At 51.4% G+C, this 22,163-nt stretch overlaps 2 protein-coding genes across 3 annotated transcripts; both read left to right on the top strand.

Annotated features, from left to right (window-relative positions):
* Positions 1–7,862: 7,862 nt before the first annotated feature.
* On the top strand, positions 7,863–11,725 carry BLOC1S1 (biogenesis of lysosomal organelles complex 1 subunit 1). The gene is made up of 4 exons (XM_047786846.1): positions 7,863–8,033; positions 8,782–8,854; positions 10,894–11,026; positions 11,539–11,725. The coding sequence occupies exons 1-4, from the start codon at positions 7,973–7,975 to the stop codon at positions 11,647–11,649; spliced, it is 378 nt and encodes a 125-aa protein (XP_047642802.1). The 5' UTR covers positions 7,863–7,972; the 3' UTR covers positions 11,650–11,725.
* A 5,707-nt stretch (positions 11,726–17,432) lies between these two features.
* On the top strand, positions 17,433–22,000 carry RDH5 (retinol dehydrogenase 5). 2 transcript variants are annotated; one of them, XM_047786847.1, is made up of 5 exons: positions 17,433–18,115; positions 18,923–19,250; positions 19,391–19,649; positions 21,179–21,342; positions 21,629–22,000. In XM_047786847.1, the coding sequence occupies exons 1-5, from the start codon at positions 17,801–17,803 to the stop codon at positions 21,850–21,852; spliced, it is 1,290 nt and encodes a 429-aa protein (XP_047642803.1). In that variant the 5' UTR covers positions 17,433–17,800; the 3' UTR covers positions 21,853–22,000. The 2 variants fall into 2 exon arrangements, with proteins under 2 accessions (XP_047642803.1, XP_047642804.1); XM_047786848.1 differs by lacking the exon at positions 17,433–18,115 and having other exon boundaries at positions 18,515–19,250.
* Positions 22,001–22,163: the final 163 nt, after the last annotated feature.

A 22,163-nucleotide genomic window follows, 5' to 3' on the forward strand; every position in this document is an offset into this window, starting at 1 on the left:
ACTGGATGTTGGTCTTGTGTGTATTTGTATGTCCATCTTTCCCTTCTCTCTCTCATTCTCTGGTTTTGTCTCATCCCAAACTCCGTCTTTATCCCCCTTCTTTTTTTCTTTTCTTTCTTTTTTTTTTTTTTTTTTTTTGGTGGCCACGCCCAAGGCATGCAGAAGGTCCCAGGCTAGGGATTGAAGCAGCACCACAGCAGCAACCTGAGCCACAATAGTGACAATGCTGGATCCTTAACCTGATGAACCACCAGGGAGCACCCATTCCCCCTTCTTGTCTGCCACTTAGAATCTCTCCAGACTGTTTCTCAATGTCTCTCATGTTTTCTTTGCCCCTCAAACATAATCATATTCTTAAGATTCTCTCTTCTCCCTCCCCTTCTTAAAAGCTCCAAAACGTGTTCTCCCTAATTCCTCTTCCCATGTTCCCTTTGTCTCTCTTAATTCTTCATCCAGGATTAGACTTAAATTTAAGGAGTTCCTACTGTAAACCAGCTATAATGGAAAAAATAAAAATCAAAAAAAAATTTAAGGCATTCCTACTGTGGTGCAACCAGATGGGCAGTGTCTCTGGCCCAGCACAGTGGGTTAAGGATCAGGCATTGATGCAGCTACAGCATAGGTTGCAACTTTGGCTTGGATCTGATCCCTGGCCTGGGGAACTCCTATGCCGAGGGCTGGCCAAAAAAGAAATAATTAATTAATTTTTAAAAATAGGCTCCAGGAGGAGAGTTCCCGTCATGGCTCAGTGGTTAACGAATCTGACTAGGAACCATGAGGTTGCGGGTTCGATCCCTGGCCTTGCTCAGTGGGTTAAGAATCCGGCGTTGCCATGAGCTATGGTGTAGGTTGCAGACTCAGCTCGGATCCCGTGTTGCTGTGGCTCTGGTGTAGACAGGTGGCTACAGCTCCGATTCAACCCCTAGCCTGGGAACCTCCATATGCCTCGAGAGTGGCCCAAGAAAATGGGAAAAAACAAACAAACAAACAAAAAAATAGGCTCCAGGAGTTCCCTGGTGGCTCAGCATGTTAAGGATCTGGTGGTGTTACTTCTGTGGCTCAGGTTGCTGCTGTGGCGTGGGTTTGATCCCTGGCCTGGGAACTTCCACATGACATGGGTACAGGAGAAAAAAAAAAAAAAACAGACTCTCACTCTGCTGCCCAGTGAGATATTCCTTGCCCTGAGTAAGTTACTATACATTTGAAAGCTTGAGCCTCCATATTTGCAACACTAGTCTTGTGGCCATTGCCTCCAGGGGAATAGCACATACCTCTAAACAGGTGCTCTCAAGGTAATCCTACTTTTATTATCCCCCAGATAGTCCCTCTCCATCCCTTTTCTATTTCAGAGCCCAAACAATAGAGAAGAGCTGATGTGAGAATGCAGAGCAGTAAGATTAGGACAGAACCCCAACTCCTGACTCTGAGCCCACACATCCAACCAGGGTCAAAATGCCTTTAGAGCCCCAGCTGCCTTCCTCTCTGCACCTGCAGCTTCTGCCTCCCTCCATCTCTACTCCACTGGCTCCTGCTAAATCCGACGCTGAAATCAGATGCCAAGAATCTGCTTCTGACCTCCTCTGCCCAAATATTTCAGAAGTCACCTCACCCGCCATGGAGGAAGGAGCAGGAAAGAAGAGAGAGAGGCGCCCAAAATTAGCCTGGCTATAAATAGAGGGGAAAGTAAGGCGGGGAACATGCAAGAGTCCCAGACCAGCCTAGTAAATTTAGACATGTAGATTTTCCCTAAAGGAGAAATGAGACCAGACTGCTGGAGTGGAAAACAATCATTGCAAGTTAAGGGGGGGGAATGAAGAAACTGGAGGAATCCAGAGAATGGATCAAGCTCAGTACTGGAATAAATAACCTGCCAGAGAACATTTATCTTTGAGTTCCGAGTTTGGGGATTTATTAAATTAAAACCAATGCTGATACCATACGACTGCCCTCATAGGACAGTCTCAAAATGACAAAACTATAGAGATGAAGAACAGATTAGTGGGAGTTCCCGTTGTGGCTCAGCGGGTTAAGAACCTGACTAGTATCCATGAGGATGAGGGTTCGATCCCTGGCCTCGGTCAGTGGTTAAGGATCTGGCATTGCCACAAGCTGTGCCATAGGTCACAGATGTGGCTCAGATCTGGCGTCGCTATGGCTGTGGTGTAGATCAGCAGCTGCAGCTCTGATTCAACACCTGGCCCAGGAATTTCCCACACGTGCGGCCATAAAAGAGAATAAAAAGAAAAAAAAGATTAGTGATTGCCAAGGCACAGGGATGGGGAGGTGGAGGTGTGACTATAAAGGATAGCACAGGAAATTCCTTCATGGGATGAAGAGTTCTGTGTCTCTTTTTTTTTTTTTCCACTGCACAGCATGGGGACCAAGTTACACATACACGTATACATAATTTTTCCTCCCCTCCCATTGTTGTGTTGCGATGTAAGTATCTAGACATAGTTCTCAGTGCTACACAGCAGGATCTCATTGTAAGTCCATTCCAAGAACAATAGTTTGCATCCGTTAAGAGTTCTGTATCTTTTTTGGCACGGTAGGCAGAAGTTCCTGGGCCAGGGATTGAACCCATGCCACAGCAGAGACCCGAACCACAGCAGGGACAACAATGGCTCCTTAATCCACTGGGCCTCCAAGGAACTCCAAGAGCTCTGTATCTTGATCTGGGGTTGGTTATTCAAATCTATACGTGAAATAAAATTGCATAGAACTATGCACACATACACAGATGAATGCACATTAAAAAAAAAAAAAAAAAAGCCTGGGAAAATTGAATAAGGCCTGTAGGCTGGTTAACAGTATTGTACCTCCGTCAGGGTCCTGGTTTTGATACTGTGCTTCAGCTATATAAGATATCACCACTGGGGCAAGCTGGGAGAAGGGTACACAGGATTTCATGTACTTTTTTTTTTTTTTTGCAACATCCTTTGAGTCGACAACTATTTCAAAATAATTTCAAAACATTTTAAAAATTGATAAATGTCCAGACCCAGCAAAGACTCTGACCCTTGTCTGAGTAGAAGCCAGGTCTTCCTCCAGCCCATCCCCCTTCTAAGAGCCCTCTTCCCCTCAGTCCGGGATGCCTGTTGTTCAACTCCCCTGGTTCACACATTTCCCCACTGTCTCTAGCTTACAAGCAAACCCTTCCAGAACTCACACTGCAGGGTTAACCTCTCCCTCTACCTCATCAGGCGGCAGGGCCTTGGAACGTATGTCCCAGGGTCAGCCTCTTCCTCCCCAACATACACAACAGAAGGACTTTCTCACCCCACCCACCTCTCCAGCACTGGAATCCTTCTGCCGGCCTCTGAATTCGGGCTGTAGCCAAAGTTCGAACTATGGGAGTGGCCGGGAGAGAAAGAATATAAATGCGATGGAGGGGATTCGCTGGGGAAATGACTTGACTGCTTTGGCCTTTGAAGATTCCAGGGAAACCCTTGCATCCTGGGGAGAAGGACGAGGAGGTCACTTCCCACGGGCAAGCCATTTGGACTGTCTTGAGAGCCCCTTTCATTTGAGCACTGGCTTCAGGCCAACATTTGGAACTTGGCCACACCACCAACAGCCCCCTCTTGAAGCCCAGCCAGATTTCCCAGTATGAGAAGCCTTCCCCACTCACTCCACGGCCTCCCTCAGTCCTCACCCAACCCCTAACAATGCAACAGCTTCCAGCCCTAATGCGTGGCCCAGCCAGTCAGCTCAGAGCTTGCTAACTAAAACTAATTCTGAAAGAGATCTCAAAAGAACAGGGAGATGGAGTTCCCGTCGCGGCACAGTGGGTAATGAATCTGACTAGGAACCATGAGGTTGCGGGTTCGATCCCTGGCCTTGCTCAGTGGGTTAAGGATCCGGCATTGTCGTGAGCTGTGGTGTAGGTCGCAAACGCGGCTCGGATCCCACGTTGCTGTGGCTCTGGCGTAGGCCGGTGGCTACAGCCCCGATTGGACCCCTAGCCTGGAAACCTCCACATGCCATGGGAGCGGCCTTAGAAAATGCAAAAAGACAAAAACAAAAAACAAAAAACAAAAAAACAACAGGGAGATGAGTAGAGAAAAGGAGTAGGCAGCTGTAGTTTTCTATCTAAGAGAAAAGAATCCGGGTGGGAAATTGTAAGCAGAAGTAGGACAGAAAGGGATTTCAGATTTCAAGTCATTCTCCAGATATGCATGCAGCTAGTGCTCATCTCTACCAAAGGCAGGTGGAGTGTAGTTTCAACCACAGTAGACACAGAGGTTAGACTTTGAACAACAAGGGCCCAGAAAAAGAGTAGGTGGAGAATGACGCTGGAGAGATCAGCTGCTAGAGTCCCCAGATAGAAGTACCCATGTCCTCCCCCCAGTTCTAGGGCAAAGGATCAGCCAGCACGTGGAGATGAGGGCGAGGCTGATGGCTGCAGAGTTCTGGCAGTCTCTATACCGATTGTGAAAACATCAGGCGGCTGTGCCATGGCGGGTGAAGGTAATGCCGAATGTGCCTGGAACTCTCTGTGTGTCATCCTCATCTTAACAGTTACACACTCACTGCTGAAACCCCAAACACCAACCCGCCTCCTTAGCCCCTGCCCTCTGTTTCATTTTCCCCTTGTCACCATTCTCTGACACACCCTTCCAACCCCTGCCTTTCTCTCCCAGCTTTGGGAGTGAGGCACTGGGCATCTCCCAGGCTGCCTCTATTTTGCTTGCTCACTGCAGTTAGATGCAAGAGCCAGGGTGGGGGAGGACTGGACCAAGCTGCCCAGTGATGCTCTCACTCTTCCCGCTTCTATTGATCAGCACCTCTCTGGAGCCAAGCCTCTTCCCAAACACTCCTCCCTGCCAGGATTCCCTTCAACTGATCCTCCACAAGCCTAGAGGGGCATAGTGGCAAGAAACAGGAGCCCTCCCCCAAAAGTGCTTCTGTGCTTCCCTTTCTGGGGTCTCTCCCATGGTCTCTGCTGTATAGTACAGCAGTTATACTCAGGCTTTGGCATCAGATAGCCTAGATCTCTATCCTAGTTCTACCCCTTAGAGCACTTGCTTCACGGCTCTGTACCGAAGATTCTTCATCTGCAAATGGGGAGTGACAAGTATGCTTTATACAATTATTCTAGGAATTACATGAATTAATACATGGAAATTTTCACAGCATTGTAAATCAACTATACTTCAATAACACTTTTTTTTAAAAATAAAATGAATGTAGGGAGTTCCCATCATGGCTCAGCGGAAATGAATCCGACTAGTATCCATGAGGATGCAGGTTCAATCCCTGGCCTCACTCAGTGGATTGGGGCTCTAGCGTTGCTGCGAGCTGTAGTGTGGGTCACAGTTGCAACTCGGATCCCAAGTTGCTGTGGCTGTGGCATAGGCCAGCAGCTGCAGCTCTGATTTGATGACCCCAGCCTGAGAACTTCCATATGCCGTGGATGCGGCCCTAAAAAGCAAAAAAATAAAATAAAACTAAAGGAAGTCACACATGGAAGTACCCAGGACATGTTAAAGAAGTACATACATGGAGTTCCCTGGTGGCCTAGTGGTTAAGGATTCTGGGTTGTCACTGCTGTGGTGCAGGTTCGATCCCTGGACTGGAAACTTCCACTTGCCATGGGAGAAGCCGAAAAGAAAAATAAAAAAGGAAAAAAGAAAAGAAGTACACACATAAACACACAGAGTCCAACACTTTTTATTCAGAATTTTTATTTTAGCACTTGGATGTTCTGCTTTATGCTGCCACTTAACCATTTCACTCACTTATCCTTTGACAGTTGCACACCTCCCAGGACTTAAAATGCTACTCTGCAAAAAGTTGAATGAACTAACTAATGAGTATCCTTCAACTCTCAGAAAATTCAAGAAGAATGTTTTATTCTAAATCAATCAGCATCCATTTATCCTCTCCCAAAAATAGATATAACAAAGTCAGTTTTAAACTATGTAACTGAACCACAAAGTGAGAGAAGGCCAAAGTTAGAAAAAGCCTTAGATATGGTTTAGTGCAGTAAGTCTCAATCTTGGATGCACATTAGAATCACCTGGGAGTTCCAACTGTGGCACATCGGGTTAAGAATTCACCATTGTCGCCACAGCAGCTCAGGCTCAGGTTCAATCCCTGGCCCAGGAACCTAGATATGCTACAGCTGTGGCCAAAAGAAGACTGACCTGAACAACCTTTAAAAAAATACTTAGGGGAGTTCCCGTCGTGGCGCAGTGGTTAACGAATCTGACTAGGAACCATGAGGTTGCGGGTTCGATCCCTGGCCTCGCTCAGTGGGTTAAGGATCCCGCATTGCCGTGAGCTGTGGTGTAGGTCGCAGGCGTGGCTTGGATCCCGAACTGCTGTGGCTCTGGCGCAGGCTGATGGCTACAGCTCCGATTAGACCCCTAGCCTGGGAACCTCCATATGCCGGGGGAGCGGCCCAAGAAATGGCAAAAAGACAAAAAAAAAAAAAAGAAAAGAAATACTTAGGGGAGTTCCCATCGTGGCACAGCAGCAATGAATCCGACTAGGAACCATGAGGTTGAGGGTTCAATCCCTGGCCTTGCTCAGTGGGTTAAGGATCCAGTGTTTCCGTGAGCTGTGGTGTAGGTTGCAGATGGGGCTCGGATCTGGCATTGCTGTGGCTCTGGTGCGGGCCAGCAGCTACAGCTCTGATTAGACCCCTAGCCTGGGAACCTCTATATGCCATGGGTGTGGCCCTAAAAAGTCAAAAAAAAAAAAAGTACTTAGGGAGTACCATGGGTTATCGAACACGACTAGCATCCATGAGGACAAGGTTCAATCCCTGGCCTTGCTCAGTGGGTTAAGGATCTGGTGTTGCTGTGAGCTGTGATGTAGGTCACAGATGCGGCTCAGATCCCTAGTTGCTGTAGCTGTGGTGTGAGCCAGCAGCTGTAGCTTCGATTTGACCCCTAGCCTGGGAACTTCCATATGCCACAAGTGTGGCCCTAAAAAGCAAAACAACAACAACAAAAAAAAAAAACCCTTATACGGGGCTCCACCCTCAGAGATGTAGTTAATTGGTCTGAGACCAAGGCATTTTTAAAAAAAAAAAAAACTTTCCAAGATGATCCTAATGTTTAGCCAAGGGCTCAGAACCACTGGTTTAATCCAGTCTCCTAATTTTACTACGGAGAAAACAAAAATGCAGAGTGGGTAACCCACTTGCCCAAAGTCACTGGGCATGTCAGTGCACAATGCACTAAGAGAGAATGTTGTAATGGCAAGAATACTTTAATGATGTTTATACTTTTTTCTTGTTGGGGTTAATCCCAGAGGCATTTCTCTTTAGTTCAGAGAGTTGTTATATAATTTACCTTTTACTTTGGCAGCAGCACTTACAATAGTGGTAAGACTGAGATGGGTTTGCATTCCCTGACCACAAAAGGACAGAGGTGGAATTGCACATTCACCACACATAGCCAAATTAGCAAAGCTCCCTAGGAGGCCGCTCGAAGTGCCTAAAATGCTTCTTCTCGACAATGACCACTCAGAGCCGAGGGACTTTGGCGGGGTAGTAAGAAGAGAGAGGGCTGGAAAAGAGAGGAAAGCCTCCCCTCCTAGAGGGAGGAGCTGAGGATCCACGGAGAAGCGGTCAGAGCTGCCAGGAGAGAAAGGCCAGGGAAGGAAAAGAATTTCAATGAATCCTGGGAGCCTCTGCTCCCCCAACAACTGAACCGTTTTGGCCAGCTTGGCAACAACCTTTCTGGGAGTCTGAGATCCAGAAGAGATGTTAGAAATCTTCTAACGGTCGCCAAAAAGTGACCCCCCCAGTAGAAACAAGCGCTCACCTGTCTCTACTATACCCTCCCTTCCCAGCCTAGATCCTCATTACCTACCACCCTAAGTCTCAAAAAGAGGGCGGGTCCGAGCCTCACGTGACACTGCGGCCACGTGACCCGGGCCCCGCGGGAGCAGAGCGGCGCGTTCCAGCTCCGGGAGCCGGAGGGAGCTGGGCGCGCCCTACCCCCAGCCCACTGCGACCATGCTGTCCCGCCTGCTGAAAGAACACCAGGCCAAGCAGAATGAACGCAAGGAGCTGCAGGGTGAGTCGAATATCCGGGCCACTGTTTTCTCTCCCGCTTCGGCCTAGCCTCAGCCCGGAGCCTGGACCTTGAATAATGGCCTACATCCGGGAAAAGGCGCAGGCCAGTGGGCACTGGCGAAGGGCAGAGGGAATTGGGGGGAGCCTTTTTGGAAGTTCCGTTCCCTTGCCAACGGACTCTGGTCCCTTCAGCAGCACTCCAGTGCCCCCTCAGCCAACCCCCACGCCCCGCCTCCGCGGCATCTGAGCCCCGCCCCCAAGGCACCCCAGCTCCGCCCCCTGCCGGGGAACGCTGTGCCGATTGGTCTAGGGAGTCGCTCGTCCTGGAGGTGGGAGGAAACGCTCCTGAAGGGAGGAAGACGTCGGGGACCCAATGGAACTAGGCTTCTTGGAGGCCTTAAACCACAGAGATGGGGCGGGGGGGAAGGGGCTTGTTTCCTGAATCCGGGCTAGGAATCCCGGAGTTACCGATCCTTAGGCCAGGAGAGTGGGCAAAGAGTCCTTGAGAGTCTGGAGTCCTGGGCACTGCCACTGACTCGTTAGCGTCCCTGGGTGAATCTCTTCCCCTCTCAGGGTACCGGTTTCCTCACCTCTGAAGTAAAAGGGCTGGCCCCTTTCAGCTCTGACACTCTGAGATTGGTCGAGATGTCCCCATAACTAGCAGAATAGTAATGAATGGGCGGGAACCTTAAGCCCCGCCCCTCAAAAAACCAAGCCTCCATTCTCACCCCTTTTCCCCCTCCACCCAGAGAAGAGGAGGCGAGAGGCTATCACTGCAGCGACCTGCCTGACAGAAGCTTTGGTGGATCACCTCAATGTGGGGTATGAACCTCTTCCCATCAACACCAACCACTCCCCAAGTTTAGGCCCTGGTGAGGTCGAGACTGCCCTTGAGGGGATGAGCCCCACTGTTTCCCCTACCCTCCCCCTACCCAGCTTAACTTTGTGGAGAGAGGCCTGAGTCAGCTCTGACTCCAGGCATTGGGCAGGGAGGAGCAGCTGCAGTGGTTGGAGGAGCAGCCAGATTCCCCCTTCCCAACAGTCACTTCCCTGGTGCTCACAACTTGATGCCATCTGGCCATGTCCCTTCACCCCTCCAAGTCCAGCTGTCACTTCCAGCGGGAGGGAGAGCACTGACTTTCACCACAGCTTCCCACCCTCTTCTTTTCCACCTCCCACCTTCTGGCAGTCCTGGAGAGCAGCTGGCAGGAAAGAGATGGCACAGCTGGCGAGGGTCAGAGCAGAACCTATGCCAGGAGCCACGGCAGAACCAAACTGTCATTCCCTTCCTTCTGGGTAGGGGGATGCTAGTACCAACCAAAGTCTTAGAAAGGAGCAAGTCTTGACCCTGAGTGACCCAGAGGAGTGCGGAGATGATGACTTGAAAGTCCAGGCCATATGCTGGAAGGAAGGAGGCCATATGATGCCTTCCACCCCAGAGCAGGTGGAATAGCTTGGTTGTGAGTCCAGACTGAGTCACCCAAGTGAGCCATGCAGGAGCTGTCACCTTCATTGCTCATCTCTGGGGAAGAGAAAGCTGTGGTTGGGGCCTCTGATCTCCCTCCCCTCCAGGCCTCTCCCTTCACTTAGTGTGAATGAAAGAAAGCAGGTCAACAGGGAGATCGGGGGGTTTCAGGAACTCTCAGAGAAATCTTGAAGCATTGGGAGCCCCCTGCTCTTACTGCTTCAGCCCCTACACCACCCCCTACCGTGGCCCAGCTGCCTCCAAAGAGAAAGGAGAGAAAGGACGGGGTCTGGGCCTTCCCTCCCTCCCACATTGGCGCCTCCCAGGCTCTGCTGTGAGGTTGACCCAGGCTTCTCCCGCTTCTTTGCTAGGAGCCACCCCACTTTCAGCTTAGAGGGCAGCTAAGCCAAAGCCAGATTAGAAAGGGTTTTGTGTGGCTGCCCACGGCTCCTCTCATTCCCCAGAAAGGAAAACAAAGGCTCAGTCTGTCTCAGCCCCTGTCAGGTGTCCTTCCCACTCTCTGGACCCCACCCCCACCCCTTGCCCCCTCCAGCCCCCACAGATTCCAGTGGGTGGGGGAACCGGATGTGGAGTCTCCCCGCTGACCTAGAGCTTTGGGGTTGGGGAATGAAATATCCCTCCGTCCATAAGGGAGAACAATTACTGCGGGGGTGGGGGAGGGTGGTGAGTGGGCAGAGAGCTGGGGGTACCAGCCTCATGGCAGTAATGTAACCGCAGCTACCCATGATTGAGGAGAAAAGAAAAACTATTGCCTGGAACAGAAGGAAGGGGTCAGGTGGGGGGAGAAAAAGAGAGAGAGAGAGAATGTGTGTGGGCGAGAGCAGAAGGGTTGGGAGAGAGACTGAGAGCCAAGAAGCAGCCCCTGGGATATCTTCTCTTGACCCTGAGTTCCTGGAGAGGGGTTGCTCTCCCATCCCATCCCATCCCAGATTCAGGGAGGGGCCCGATTTCCCTTCCCAACGACTTGCACAGATCCAATCACTGCCAGATGTGTCCCTGCGGCTGGATTTTCCCAGCCTCCCCCACATCCCCCTTTTTCCTCCCAGCTTCTTCCTCAGGGAGACCTCCCCTCCCCTCTCCCCAGGTTAACCCTCCCTCCTCTCACCCAGCTCAGGGGCAGGAGACAGTGTGTGTCTAGTCCGCTCCGGGCTAGGCTCTCATGGGAGTCCTGGGAGTGGAAGGAAAGGACTGAGTTCGTTTGCATGTACGGGTTGTCCTTCGCCTCCCTTCCAACAGCCACAATCACAACAGTTTCTCCAGCCCGATTCCTGGACGCCCCCCCCCCCATGCCCCGATGCTTGCAGGGGGATGTTAGTTCTGGAGACGGCTCCCCACCAGCTGGCTGAGTTGACCCCCTCCCTTCTCCAACCTGTAGCGTGGCCCAGGCCTACATGAACCAGAGGAAGCTGGACCACGAGGTGAAGACCCTGCAGGTCCAGGCTGCCCAGTTTGCCAAGCAGACAGGCCAGTGGATCGGGATGGTGGAGAACTTCAACCAGGCACTCAAGGTGGGCCATGCTCCCTCATCCTGGGCCCCCATTGGCTGCCTCTGGTGGGTCACCGCAGGCCTGGGGTTAAGGAGGAAGTAGGGATGGTCCCAGAAATCCCGGGATCAATGACCCCAGTGTCCCAGAAGCTAGAGGAAGAGGTAAAAGCAGCTGGCGGGGATGGATGGAAAGTGCCTCTAGGAGTTCCCATCGTGGCTCAGTAGTTAACGATTCCAACTAAGAACCATGAGGTTGAGGGTTCAGTCCCTGGCCTTGCTCAGTGGGTTAGGGATCCGGCATTGCTGTGAGCTGTGGTGTAGGTTGCAGACATGGCTCGGATCCTGCATTGCTGTGGCTTTGGTGTAGGCCAGTGGCTACAGCTCTGATTCGACCCCTAGCCTGGGAACCTCCATATGCCGGGGGAGCGGCCCAAGAAATGGCAAAAAGACAAAAAAAAAAAGAAAGAAAGAAAGTGCCTCTAGAGCCACACTCCACCCACCTTGACTCCCGGGCTCCCGTCCCCTCCCTTACAGGAAATCGGGGATGTGGAGAACTGGGCTCGGAGCATCGAGCTGGACATGCGCACCATTGCCACCGCGCTGGAATATGTCTACAAAGGGCAGCTGCAGTCGGCCCCCTCCTAGCCACACTGCCCCCCCTGCCCCCATCCCGCCTTCCCTCCCCCAGGAGGCCAGGCCACAAATAAAACACAAGCCTCCATTCTTCTGTGTTTGTCTCAAGGAGCTACTAGCAGAGTTCCTGGTGGCTCAGTGGGTTAAAGATCTGGCATTGTCATTGCCATGGCATGGGTCACTGCTGTGGCACAGGTTTGATCCCTGGCCCAGGAACTTACACTTGCCATGGACATGGCCAGAAAAAAAAAAAAAAAAGAGGAGCTACCAGCTCAACGTGGAGGGTGGGAATGGAAGTTTCAAAGCCTCTTCCCCTAAGAAACAGTACCTTCCGGTAGAGGCTGGAACTAGCTTCCTCTTATAGTCTCAACTCGCCTCTCCTCCTTGGGCCTGGTGCCTGATGCAGTTACCTGGTGGGGAAGCAGAGTGTGGGAATTTCCCACCCCTCCGCAGAGAAGGCCAGTGGGCCCCGTCCCAAGCTTCCTAACCCAGGACTTCCATTTTCCAGCAGACGAGACACAAAGCAGGGAGCAGGCCTGGTCCGGACTCTGGCTCTCTGCCTCTCCACGTGCTCACGGCCCCTCCCAGCCTGGTGCTAAGAAGTGTCATGAGTCTGGACTAAGGGGGAGATTAACTTTTGGGTGTGGGAGCACTTCAGGGCCCGAAAGGGGGAAGAATGACAGGTCCAAGGTCCCCTGTAAATGAGCAGGGCCCTGTGGGGCTCCTCAGCACAAAAGCCTTTCTGTGTCCCCCATTTTCTTCTTCAGTCTCAGGAATTAGAGAGAGTCTGGGTAAGATAAGCATTCCTGAGAGCCCAGGTTTCAAGGCATGGGGTGAGAAAAGCAAGCTTTCCTAGAAGGTCTTATTCCCTCAGGGTCAGAATTCTGAAAAGAATTTTCTCAAGCTTGTTTTTTTTTGTTTGTTTGTTTTTAATTGTATATGCAAAAAGGACCAGTTTGGGAATTTTCAAAAGAGTCTCCCCTAAACCAATTTTATCCAGAGTCTAAAGAATATTGTGGCCATACAGTGTTAAAATGTTTTTTCTTGGAGTTCCCATCATGGCTCAGTGGTTAATGAACCTGACTAGTATCCATGAGGATGTGGGTTCAATCCCTGGCCTCCCTCCGTGGGTTAAGGATCCACCATTGCCGAGAGCTGTGGTGTAGGTCACAGACACAGCTTGGATCCGGAGTTGCTGTGGCTGTGGTGTAGGCTGGTGGCTGTAGCTCCAGTTAGACCCCTAGCCTGGAAACTTCCATGTGCCTGGAATGAGGCCCTAATAAAAATATATATATTTGTTCTTAGTCTTAGCCTCTTTCCAGTCAGACAGAATTCACCCAAGAGGGCTATACAGTGGAACAGAACCAGAATTTACTGTTTCACAAGGCAGAATGGCCATCACAAATGATGGCACAGAACATAAAGTACAGTTCACACAGGCATGGCCGTCCTCATCACACATTTGCTTAAATTCACCATTGTAGTCTCTCGGGAGTTTCCTTTGTGGCGCAGCAGACATGAATCCGACTAGGAACCATGAGGTTGTAGGTTCGATCCCTGGCCTTGCTCAGTGGGTCAGGGATCCAGCGTTGCCATGAGCTGTGGTGTAGGTCAAAGACGTGGCTCGGATCCTGCATTGCTGTGGCTCTGGCATAAGCTGGCAGCTGTAACTCATATTCGACCCGTAGCCTGGGAACTTCCATATGCCGCAGGTACAGCCCTAAAAAAAAAAAAAAAGAAAGAAAAGAAAAAAGATTGTAGACTCTCCGAAAACCTACAGAGACACAGAACCTTCAGATCTAAGTACTAATAAACAAAGTAAATGGAAATATCTTGGGTCTTCAAAGGGAGGAAAAGAGGCCAGCTTGAGTCTGAAAAGAGAAAAGAGAGAGGGAGGGGGACTCGTCAGAATCAGGAGGAGACCAGAAGCCAAAGGGTCCTGGTTGTGGCCGCTGGGTCTGCTTCTTTGGTGGGTGAGCTGGTTTTCGAGCACCCCGAGTAGCCGGGATGTCCCACCAGCGTGGTGAATTCTGAAAAGATTTTTTTTTCCAAGCTAGCTTTCTCTTATAACTGCATATGCAGTAAAAGAGCCCATTTTGACTATTTGTAGGGCAAATTTTTTCCCTTTAATACTAAATAGATACTTGCAAGTATAAGCTTTGTACGGACATAAATCTGGCTGAGGTGTTAGCTGGAGGCTGGCTTTCTGCTGCTCCTTGTTTTTCTGGTTGAGACTCCAATTCCCATTTTAAAGTTGAATTTGTGCGGCATAAAGTCCACTAAATGACATTGTGTGGTGGCCCAGTGTGTTGCTGGAAAACGTCATTCCTCTAGGCTTTAGCCCAGAGTTGCTTCAGTTCTCTCTTAGGTGTCTTGGGTCTCCCAGTGGCGTCTAGGACACCACTGGTGCGCAGATTGCCTAACGGCCTGTTCTCATTCGCATCCCCAGTTGAGCAGGTTTTAATTAATGAGTGGGTTTCCCTATGGAACCACTGCACGGAGTAGGGACTCGGCCTCCATCACCCCCATTAAATTTCTCAGTCACCTGCAAAAAACGTAACCAGCCAGGGAGGAGTCTTGTCCTTTTTCTTTGGAGCAAATGCTCTCGTGTAATACCTTCACCTTTACCCCAACAAATTCCATTAAGGCAGCCAAATTGAGGGAAAGCATCAGATCAGCCTCCTACCTAAATACTCAGCCCAGACCCCTCAGTCCCTTCCAACTAAGGCAGCCACAGTATCTTAGTCATTGGTTCATAGATAGAAGTCGACTACTTGGAGTTTCCATCATGGTTCAGCAATTAGTGAACCTGGCAAGCATCCCTGAGGACGCGGGTTCTATCCCTGGCCTCCCTCAGTGTGGGTTAAGGATCTGGTGTTGCTATGAGGCGTTGCCGTGAGCTGTGGTGTAGGTGGTAGACGTGGCTCGGATCCTGCATTGCTGTGGCTGTGGTGTAGCCTGGCGGCTACAGTTCCATTTCTATCCCAAGCCTGGGAACCTCCATAGGCTGTGGGTGCGGCCCTAAAAAAACAAAAAAGAAGTCAACTAGTTGCCTGAGATCTTCCCCAGGGGACTGCCTGAGAATTTCGCAGATTGGCTTTGTTTCTCCTTAGCTCACAGAACTGAGTCCTAGGCTAGAACCCCTGTCAAGATCTTTCCTAGGGTACTATCAGATAGAATTAAATACTCGAACACAAAACTAAAAGCAAAACCAGAATCCTCACCAGCCAAAAGGAAGCCACAGACAAACAGATTCTCCCAAAGTTTCCCCAGACAGACAGGGTCCAAGGGGCCTCGGAGTGCACGTCAGAAGACTTACCCAGGTGCTGGCAGAGGGACGTTCCAGGAGCTACTTTTCTCCTTCCCAAAAAGGTTTCTTTTTTTTTTTTTTTCTGTCTTTTGTCTTGTTAGGGCCGCACACGCGGCATATGGAGGTTCCCAGGCTAGGGGTCTAATCGGAGCTATAGCTGCCAGCCTACACCACAGACTGGATCCTTAACCCACTGAGCGAGGCCAGGGATCGAACCCTCAACCTCATGGTTCCTAGTCAGATTCGTTTCTGCTGCGCCACAACAGGAAGTCCCCAAAAAATTTTCTTGAAGTGGGAAATTTGGGTCAGCAGGAGCAGAGGGAAAGGAAGGAGTTCCCCCAAAGCCAGCAGAGCCTTGGCAGCTGCTGGGGTGGTCCTTGCTTTCGGACCACTTTTCCACCCTGGAGTTCCAACTTCTGAGATCTCCAGTGGGGTCTGCTCAGGGCCTGGCCTTGCGGCAGGAACCTCTCAACAACTGGCCTCTGAAAGAGTCCTCCAACCCTCCACTCACTCAAGGGAGATGGGCGTGGAAGGAAGCCTCAGGGCATCCAATCAAGCCAAGAGCCCTGCGGGGGCCACCTGCCCACAGGCAGATCCCAGACAAGCCCCTGAAATTTATTGCCAAAACTTGGCCTCTGTTCGCCATTGCCCAAGAGAAACTCAGAGAGAAAGAAAGAAAGAAAGAAAGAAAGAAAGAAAGAAAGAAAGAAAGAAAGAAGAAAGAAAGAAAGAAAGAAAGAAAGAAGAAAAAAGAAGAAGAAGGAAGGAAGGAAGGAAGGAAGGAAGGAAGGAAGGAAGGAAGGAAGGAAGGAAGGAAGGAAGGAAGGAAGGAAAGAAGAAAGGAAGGAAGGAAGGAAGGAAGGAACTCATAGAGTTTTGGCTGGAGAAGAAAAAAATAGCTTTACCGCTTTGCCAGACAAAGGTGGAGGTCACAGCAGGCTAATGCCCTAAAGACTGTGGGGCCCCCCCCCCATTGAAAAGAATTGTAAGGAGTTTTATAGTAAGAAGGAGAAAAACAGGTTTTCAGATAGTGTTACAGCAGATACTCAGCAGCCCTGTGCTGTAGCGTACCAGCTCTGGCGACAGCCCCGTGGCTGTAGCGTACCAGCTCCAGTAGCTCTGTGGCCCTAGTGGATCAGCTTTTTTACCCGGCGAGAAACCAAGCGAGCACTCGGAGAGTTGGAGAACTCAGGTTTATGACGCCGGCGGGCTCAGAGGAGATCACTCTCCAGAGTCTGAGCCCGGAAGAAGGGTTTCACAAGGCTTTTATGGGCTACATCTTCCAGGTCCAAGCTTGGCTAGTTGGACTGGAGTGACGTCAGGCAAGGTAGTCCATGCAGAAACAAATTTACAGAAGCAGATGCATGGGGGAGGACTGGTTGGGGCAGTTGGCTAGACTTTGCTTAGTCATCATGGCTGGGGTCTCTCCTTACTACATTTTATTGGGACATTTTCTCCTACAATAGGAATTAGGATTGGTGGAGTTCCCGTTGTGGCACAGTGGTTAACAAATCCAATTAGGAACCAAGAGGTTGTGGGTTCGATCCCTGGCCTTGCTCAGTGGGTTAACAATCCGGCATTGCCGTGAGCTGTGGTGTAGGTCGCAGACTCAGCTCGGATCCCATGTTGCTGTGGCTCTGGCGTAGGCTGGCAGCTAAGCTCCGATTAGACCCCTAGCCTGGGAACCTCCATATGCCGGGGGAGCGGCCCAAGAAATGGCAAAAAGACAAAAAAAAAAAAAAAAGGATTGGGACAAGCATGCATTTTGCTTTGATTAGGGGATCTTAGTCATCAAAGCCGATGTCAGATCTCAGCATGATCATGATGATGGGCTTCTGGGTTATTGCCTAGAACAACAATACTTTCGAAAAGGGCATACTGACCAGAGATTACAACAAACTAGGAAATCTTCACATGCTCATAACTTTTAACCCACAGGCAGTTGTGCTCAGGGTGTGTAATCTTTAGCTTATGGGTGATTGTGTTTAGTGTGCAATTAAGCCAGGGAGAAGTACAAGAAAAGACTCTAAGCTCTTCCGTTTTTTGTTTTTTTTGTTTTTGTCTTTTGTCTTTTCGGGGCCACACCAGCGGCATATGGGGGTTCCCAGGCTAGGGGTCCCATCGGAGCTACAGCTGTCGGCCTACACCACAGCCACAGCAACGCCGGATCCTTAACCAACTAAGTGAATCCGGGGACCCAACCCACGTCTTCATGGTTGCTGGTCGGATTCGTTAACCACTGAGCCACACAGGAACTCCTAAGCTGTTCACTTTTAAAGTATTCATTTCTGGGAGTTCCCGTTGTGGTGCAGCGGAAACGAATCTGACTAGGAACCACGAGGTTGCCGTGACTTGTGGTGTAGGTCGCAGACACAGCTCGAATCTGATGCTGCCGTAGCTGTGGTGTAGGCTGGCAGCTATGGCTCCAATTGGACCCCTAGCCTGGGAATTTCCATGTGCTGCAGGTGCGGCCCTAAAAAGCAATAAATAAATAAATATTCATTTCTAAAAAAAAAGCATAAGGAGTATAACTTTTCTTTTACACTTATGGGTATAAGATTGCCCGTATTATTATGTGTATCCCTTGAGAGGGAACAAGGATGCTGCCCCAAGGCTGTACTGTTGTTTCTTGGCTCTTCTCCTTGTCTCTGCAACCCCTTCTTTCCCTGATTAGCAACGGTCGGAACCTGTCCCTAGGATCTCGGGGAAGATCATGGAGGCTCAAGGAGGCCCATTTCCTAAGAACAGAAATGGACACATAAAGGCTTTTGTGCCCAGGAGCCCCGCAGGGACTCAGTCCCCAGCAGAGAGGGGCTGCTGCCCTCCTGGACAGATCCCTTCTCTTGAGAATCCATGATAAAGGCAGTCGTTAACCCCCTTCCCCCACAAGAAAAGACAACTAAGGAGGGGGCCCGGGCGCTCCTGGTTTGTGCCAAGCCCTGGCTGCAACCCTCAGCCTCTGGACTTCCCTGGCTCCTCCCCCTGGTCCCTCCACCACCCTCACCCCACAAGCACTTAATACTTCCAGCACCCAGTCCACCACCTCCCAGAGACTTTAGCCTTGGCTGTAGCTCGTGTGGGGCCCTGGGAAGACTGGGAGCAAAGTTTCTCAAGCGAAGCAAAAGAAGCTTCAGGTGTTGTAGTACCTGCTCGCCTTCCGCCGAGGAGGTAAGCAGGGTATGGGGAGCTGGGGGGCAATGAGAAGTCGATATTCATGTATTGATAATTCAAAGCCTAAAGCTTTTCACGTGCTGCCTCCCTCTCTATCCCTTTGATCCTGCACCAACTCCCAGGTGGGCGTGCTGGGTTGTTAGCCCCCTTGGTAGATGAGAAAACAGGTTCAAATAGAGCTCGGATGGTGCCTCAGTGGTAATGAACCCAACTAGTATCCATGAGGGTGTGGGTTCGATCCCTGGCCTGGCTCTGTGGGTTAAGGATCGGGCATTGCCATGAGCTGTGGTGTCGCTTGGACTTGGCTCGGATCCTGCGTTCCTGTGGCTGTGGTGTTGGCCGGTGGCTGCAGCTCTGATTCGACCCCTAGCCTGGGAACTTCCATATGCTGCTGGTGCAGCCCTAAAAAGACAAAGGAAATAAAAGAAGAAAGAAAACAGGTTCAGAGACACAATTCATAGCTGCGTAGCCTCACACAGTAAGTTTGGACCCACTGGGACTAGCAGCTGCCCCATATATGTTTCCAAAAACAAGTCCCAGCGGTTTAGCAGGAGGTAAGAGATGACAGAAAACAAGATCCCTCTTGCTCACAGGACCAGGCTCACCTGGTTTTATTTAAGTTACCCACAGGGTCTGCCTGATGAGCCTCATTCCTTAGATGCGCCATAGTCTGCCAGTTATCGGCCAGACTCGCCATCTGCCCAAACCAGGGACTTCCAGCCAGGGAGGACAGGGAGGGCGAGAGCTGGAGGGCCAGATTAATCTGGACAAGGCTTCCTGCCCAGTCTCGGCTGCCACCTGCAGGTCGCCTGGGCTCCAGCTATGTGGCTGCCTCTGCTGCTGGGAGTCTTGCTCTGGGCACTGCTATGGTTGCTCAGGGACCGGCAGAGCCTGCCCACCAGCGATGCTTTTGTCTTTATCACCGGCTGTGACTCGGGCTTCGGACGGCTTTTAGCACTGAGGCTGGACCAGAGAGGCTTCCGAGTCCTGGCCAGCTGCCTGACCCCCTCTGGAGCCGAAGACCTACAGCGTGTGGCCTCCTCCCGCCTCCACACCACCCTGCTGGATGTCACTGATCCCCAAAGCATCCAGCGGGCAGCCAAGTGGGTGGAAACACATGTTGGGGAAGCAGGTGTGTATGGCCAGGACCCCTGGGAATGGAGGTATGGGGTGTGGGAAGCTCTCGGGGGGAGGAAGAGGCTCAGACCTTGCCAGAGGGGCCGCTGGAATGCCTGCCCTGCGCAGCCACATGCTTGCCTCATCTCCCCGCAGGGCTTTTTGGTCTGGTGAATAATGCTGGCGTGGCTGGCATCATCGGGCCCACCCCTTGGCAGACACGGGAGGATTTCCAGCAGGTGCTGAATGTGAACACACTGGGTCCCATCGGGGTCACCCTTGCCCTGCTGCCCCTGCTGCGGCAGGCCCGGGGCCGGGTGGTCAACGTCAGCAGTGTCCTGGGTCGCCTGGCAGCCAATGGAGGGGGCTACTGCGTCTCCAAGTTTGGCGTGGAGGCCTTCTCTGACAGCCTGAGGTGAGGGGACCAGGGCCCCAGCTCCCACCCAAAAAACTAGCATCTGCCCTGCAGAGCTGATGAAGACACTGCGTGGGGCCATAGCTAAGAAACCACTTAGGGAGTGCCGGATGTGGCTTCACGGATTACAAACCCGACTAGCATCCGCGAGGACTCAGGTGCGATCCCTGGCCTTGCTCAGTGGGTTAAGGATCCAGTGTTCCCATGAGCTGTGGTGCATGCTGGCGGCTATGGCTCTGATTCGGCCTGGGAACTTCCATATGCTACAGGTGCAGCCCCAAAAAGAGAGCGTTTAGGTCTCGGCTTCATAGGTTCAAATCCCAGCCTCTTATCATGTGAGCTTGGGAACCTCAATCAGTTACTTCTGACTAAGCAGGAGGTAAGAGGTGACAGAAAACAAGTCTGCGGCGGGTGGTGGACTGGGTGCCAAAAGCATTAAGTGCTTGTGGGAGGAGGGGGAGGAGGAGCCAGGGAAGACCAGAGGCTGAGGGTTGAAGCCAGGGCTTGGCACAAACCAGGAGCGCCCAGGCCCCCTCCTTAGCTGTTTCTTCCCCAGTTTCTTCCTCCTCTGTTAAATTGGGATGAGACCTGCCCCATGATATGAGTGAAATGAGGAACACGGAGGCCCCCCAACATTGCCCGACATGTAGAAAATGCCCCCCCAAAGCCTGCTCTCGTTAATGTTATTAATAATAACAATGACTACTTATGATGAGCTAATACATTTGCATAACACAATCTCATTTCATTCTCCCCAAAATCCTGTGAGGGTAAGTGGTGATACCCCAAGGCTCACATAACTTACCCAAGACAGCACAGTGGTTAGCGGGAATGCTGCCACATACGCCCAGGTCTATGTACCCACAGAGACTGGATGAGGGTGACGTGGAAACAGGGCCAAGATTTGGAACAGAAATTTGAGTCCCCCAAGCCACACCTTCGTCAACGTCCCTCAGCGAATAACGTCAAAATCCACTTTTGTCCCTATAGTAAGACTTGTGCCATCTGTGCCAAGTATCCCCCACCTTCCTCCAGGGAATACCGGTCTACACCCTCCCTGTCCAGCCCTTGGGACTCAACCCTGTGCTTTGGAATCTAGGGAACCTGATTCTTCAAGGTCAGGAGTCGGCAGATTATGGTTCTCAGCCAGATCTTGCCAGCAGCCTACTAGCTGATAATGGATTTTTACATTTTTAAACGGTTACATTATAAATGGTTATATAAGTGCCTACATAATGCCATTGATTTCAGACCTGCAGTGCCAAAAATATTTACTATCTGGCCCTTTAAGGAGTTTGCCGGTAGCTGCTCGAGATGACAGAGATTACAAAGGAACACAAGCCTCAGAAACACCTCCTCCCACAGCCCTCCTTGCCCCTCATCCCAGGGCAGTGGGTATCACCTCCTGTCAGGACCCTGCCCCTGGTCTGTGATACTTCCCCGTCTTAGCCCCCACCCAGCCCATGTCCCTGAAGATTCCCTCCTTATAAGGGCAAGAACCCAGAAACCTCTCTCTACCCCCACTCCAGGCGGGACGTGGCTCCTTTTGGGATTCGAGTCTCCATCGTGGAGCCTGGTTTCTTCCAAACCCCTATAACAAACCCGGAAAGTTTGGACAACATCATAAAGACCCGCTGGGCACGGCTGCCTCCAGCCACACAGGCCCTCTATGGGGAGGCCTACCTCACCAAGTGTGAGTAGCTGGGCCCACAAAGGGGTATGCGACAGAAGAGTGCCCGAAAGGCCAGTCCTGCACCTGCCTGCTAGGTGCAGGGTGGGCAGGGCAGGCAGGGAGGGGGTGATGGCAAACGGGATGCCTTAGAACACCCAGGCCACGTGCAACCTGCCCCCTCCCCATGCTGGGGAAGAGATTAGGCGCCCCTCTCACCTCTGCTGGGCAACAAGCCCCAGGGTCCAGAAGTAGGGCCTGAGGCGCCCTGGGACAGGGGCACTGATTACGATCGTCCACTGGGCCGCAGACCTGAGACTGCAGCATCATTTCATGAACCTGCTCTCTGACCTGGACCTGACCAAAGTGAGCAGGTGCCTGGAGCATGCCCTGACTGCCCGTCACCCCAGAACCCGCTACAGCCCAGGCTGGGATGCCAAGCTACTCTGGCTGCCAGCCTCCTACCTGCCAGCCAGCCTGGTGGATGCTGTGTTCACCTGGATCCTTCCCAAACCTGCTCAGGCAGTCTACTAAAGCCATCCCTCCAGCAAGAGATTGTTGTTTAAGACAGGACTTTATTTCTGCCGCCACTCCCCCCCCCACCACCACCCTGCTGCCCTGGTACTGCCTGGTGTCTGGCACAAGATTGGCACTCAATAAATGAGTATTGTTCAAAACAAAACAAAAAACACGGAGTTCCTGTCGTGGCGCAGTGGTTAACGAATCTGACTAGGAACCATGAGGTTGTGGGTTCAATCCCTGGCCTTGCTCAGTGGGTTAAGGATCCAGCGTTGCCGTGAGCTGTGGTGTAGGTTGCAGACGCGGCTCGGATCCTGCGTTGCTGT

The sequence above is a fragment of the Phacochoerus africanus genome, chromosome 7 (genome assembly GCF_016906955.1).
Source record: "Phacochoerus africanus isolate WHEZ1 chromosome 7, ROS_Pafr_v1, whole genome shotgun sequence".
Taxonomy (NCBI): Eukaryota; Metazoa; Chordata; class Mammalia; order Artiodactyla; family Suidae; genus Phacochoerus; species Phacochoerus africanus.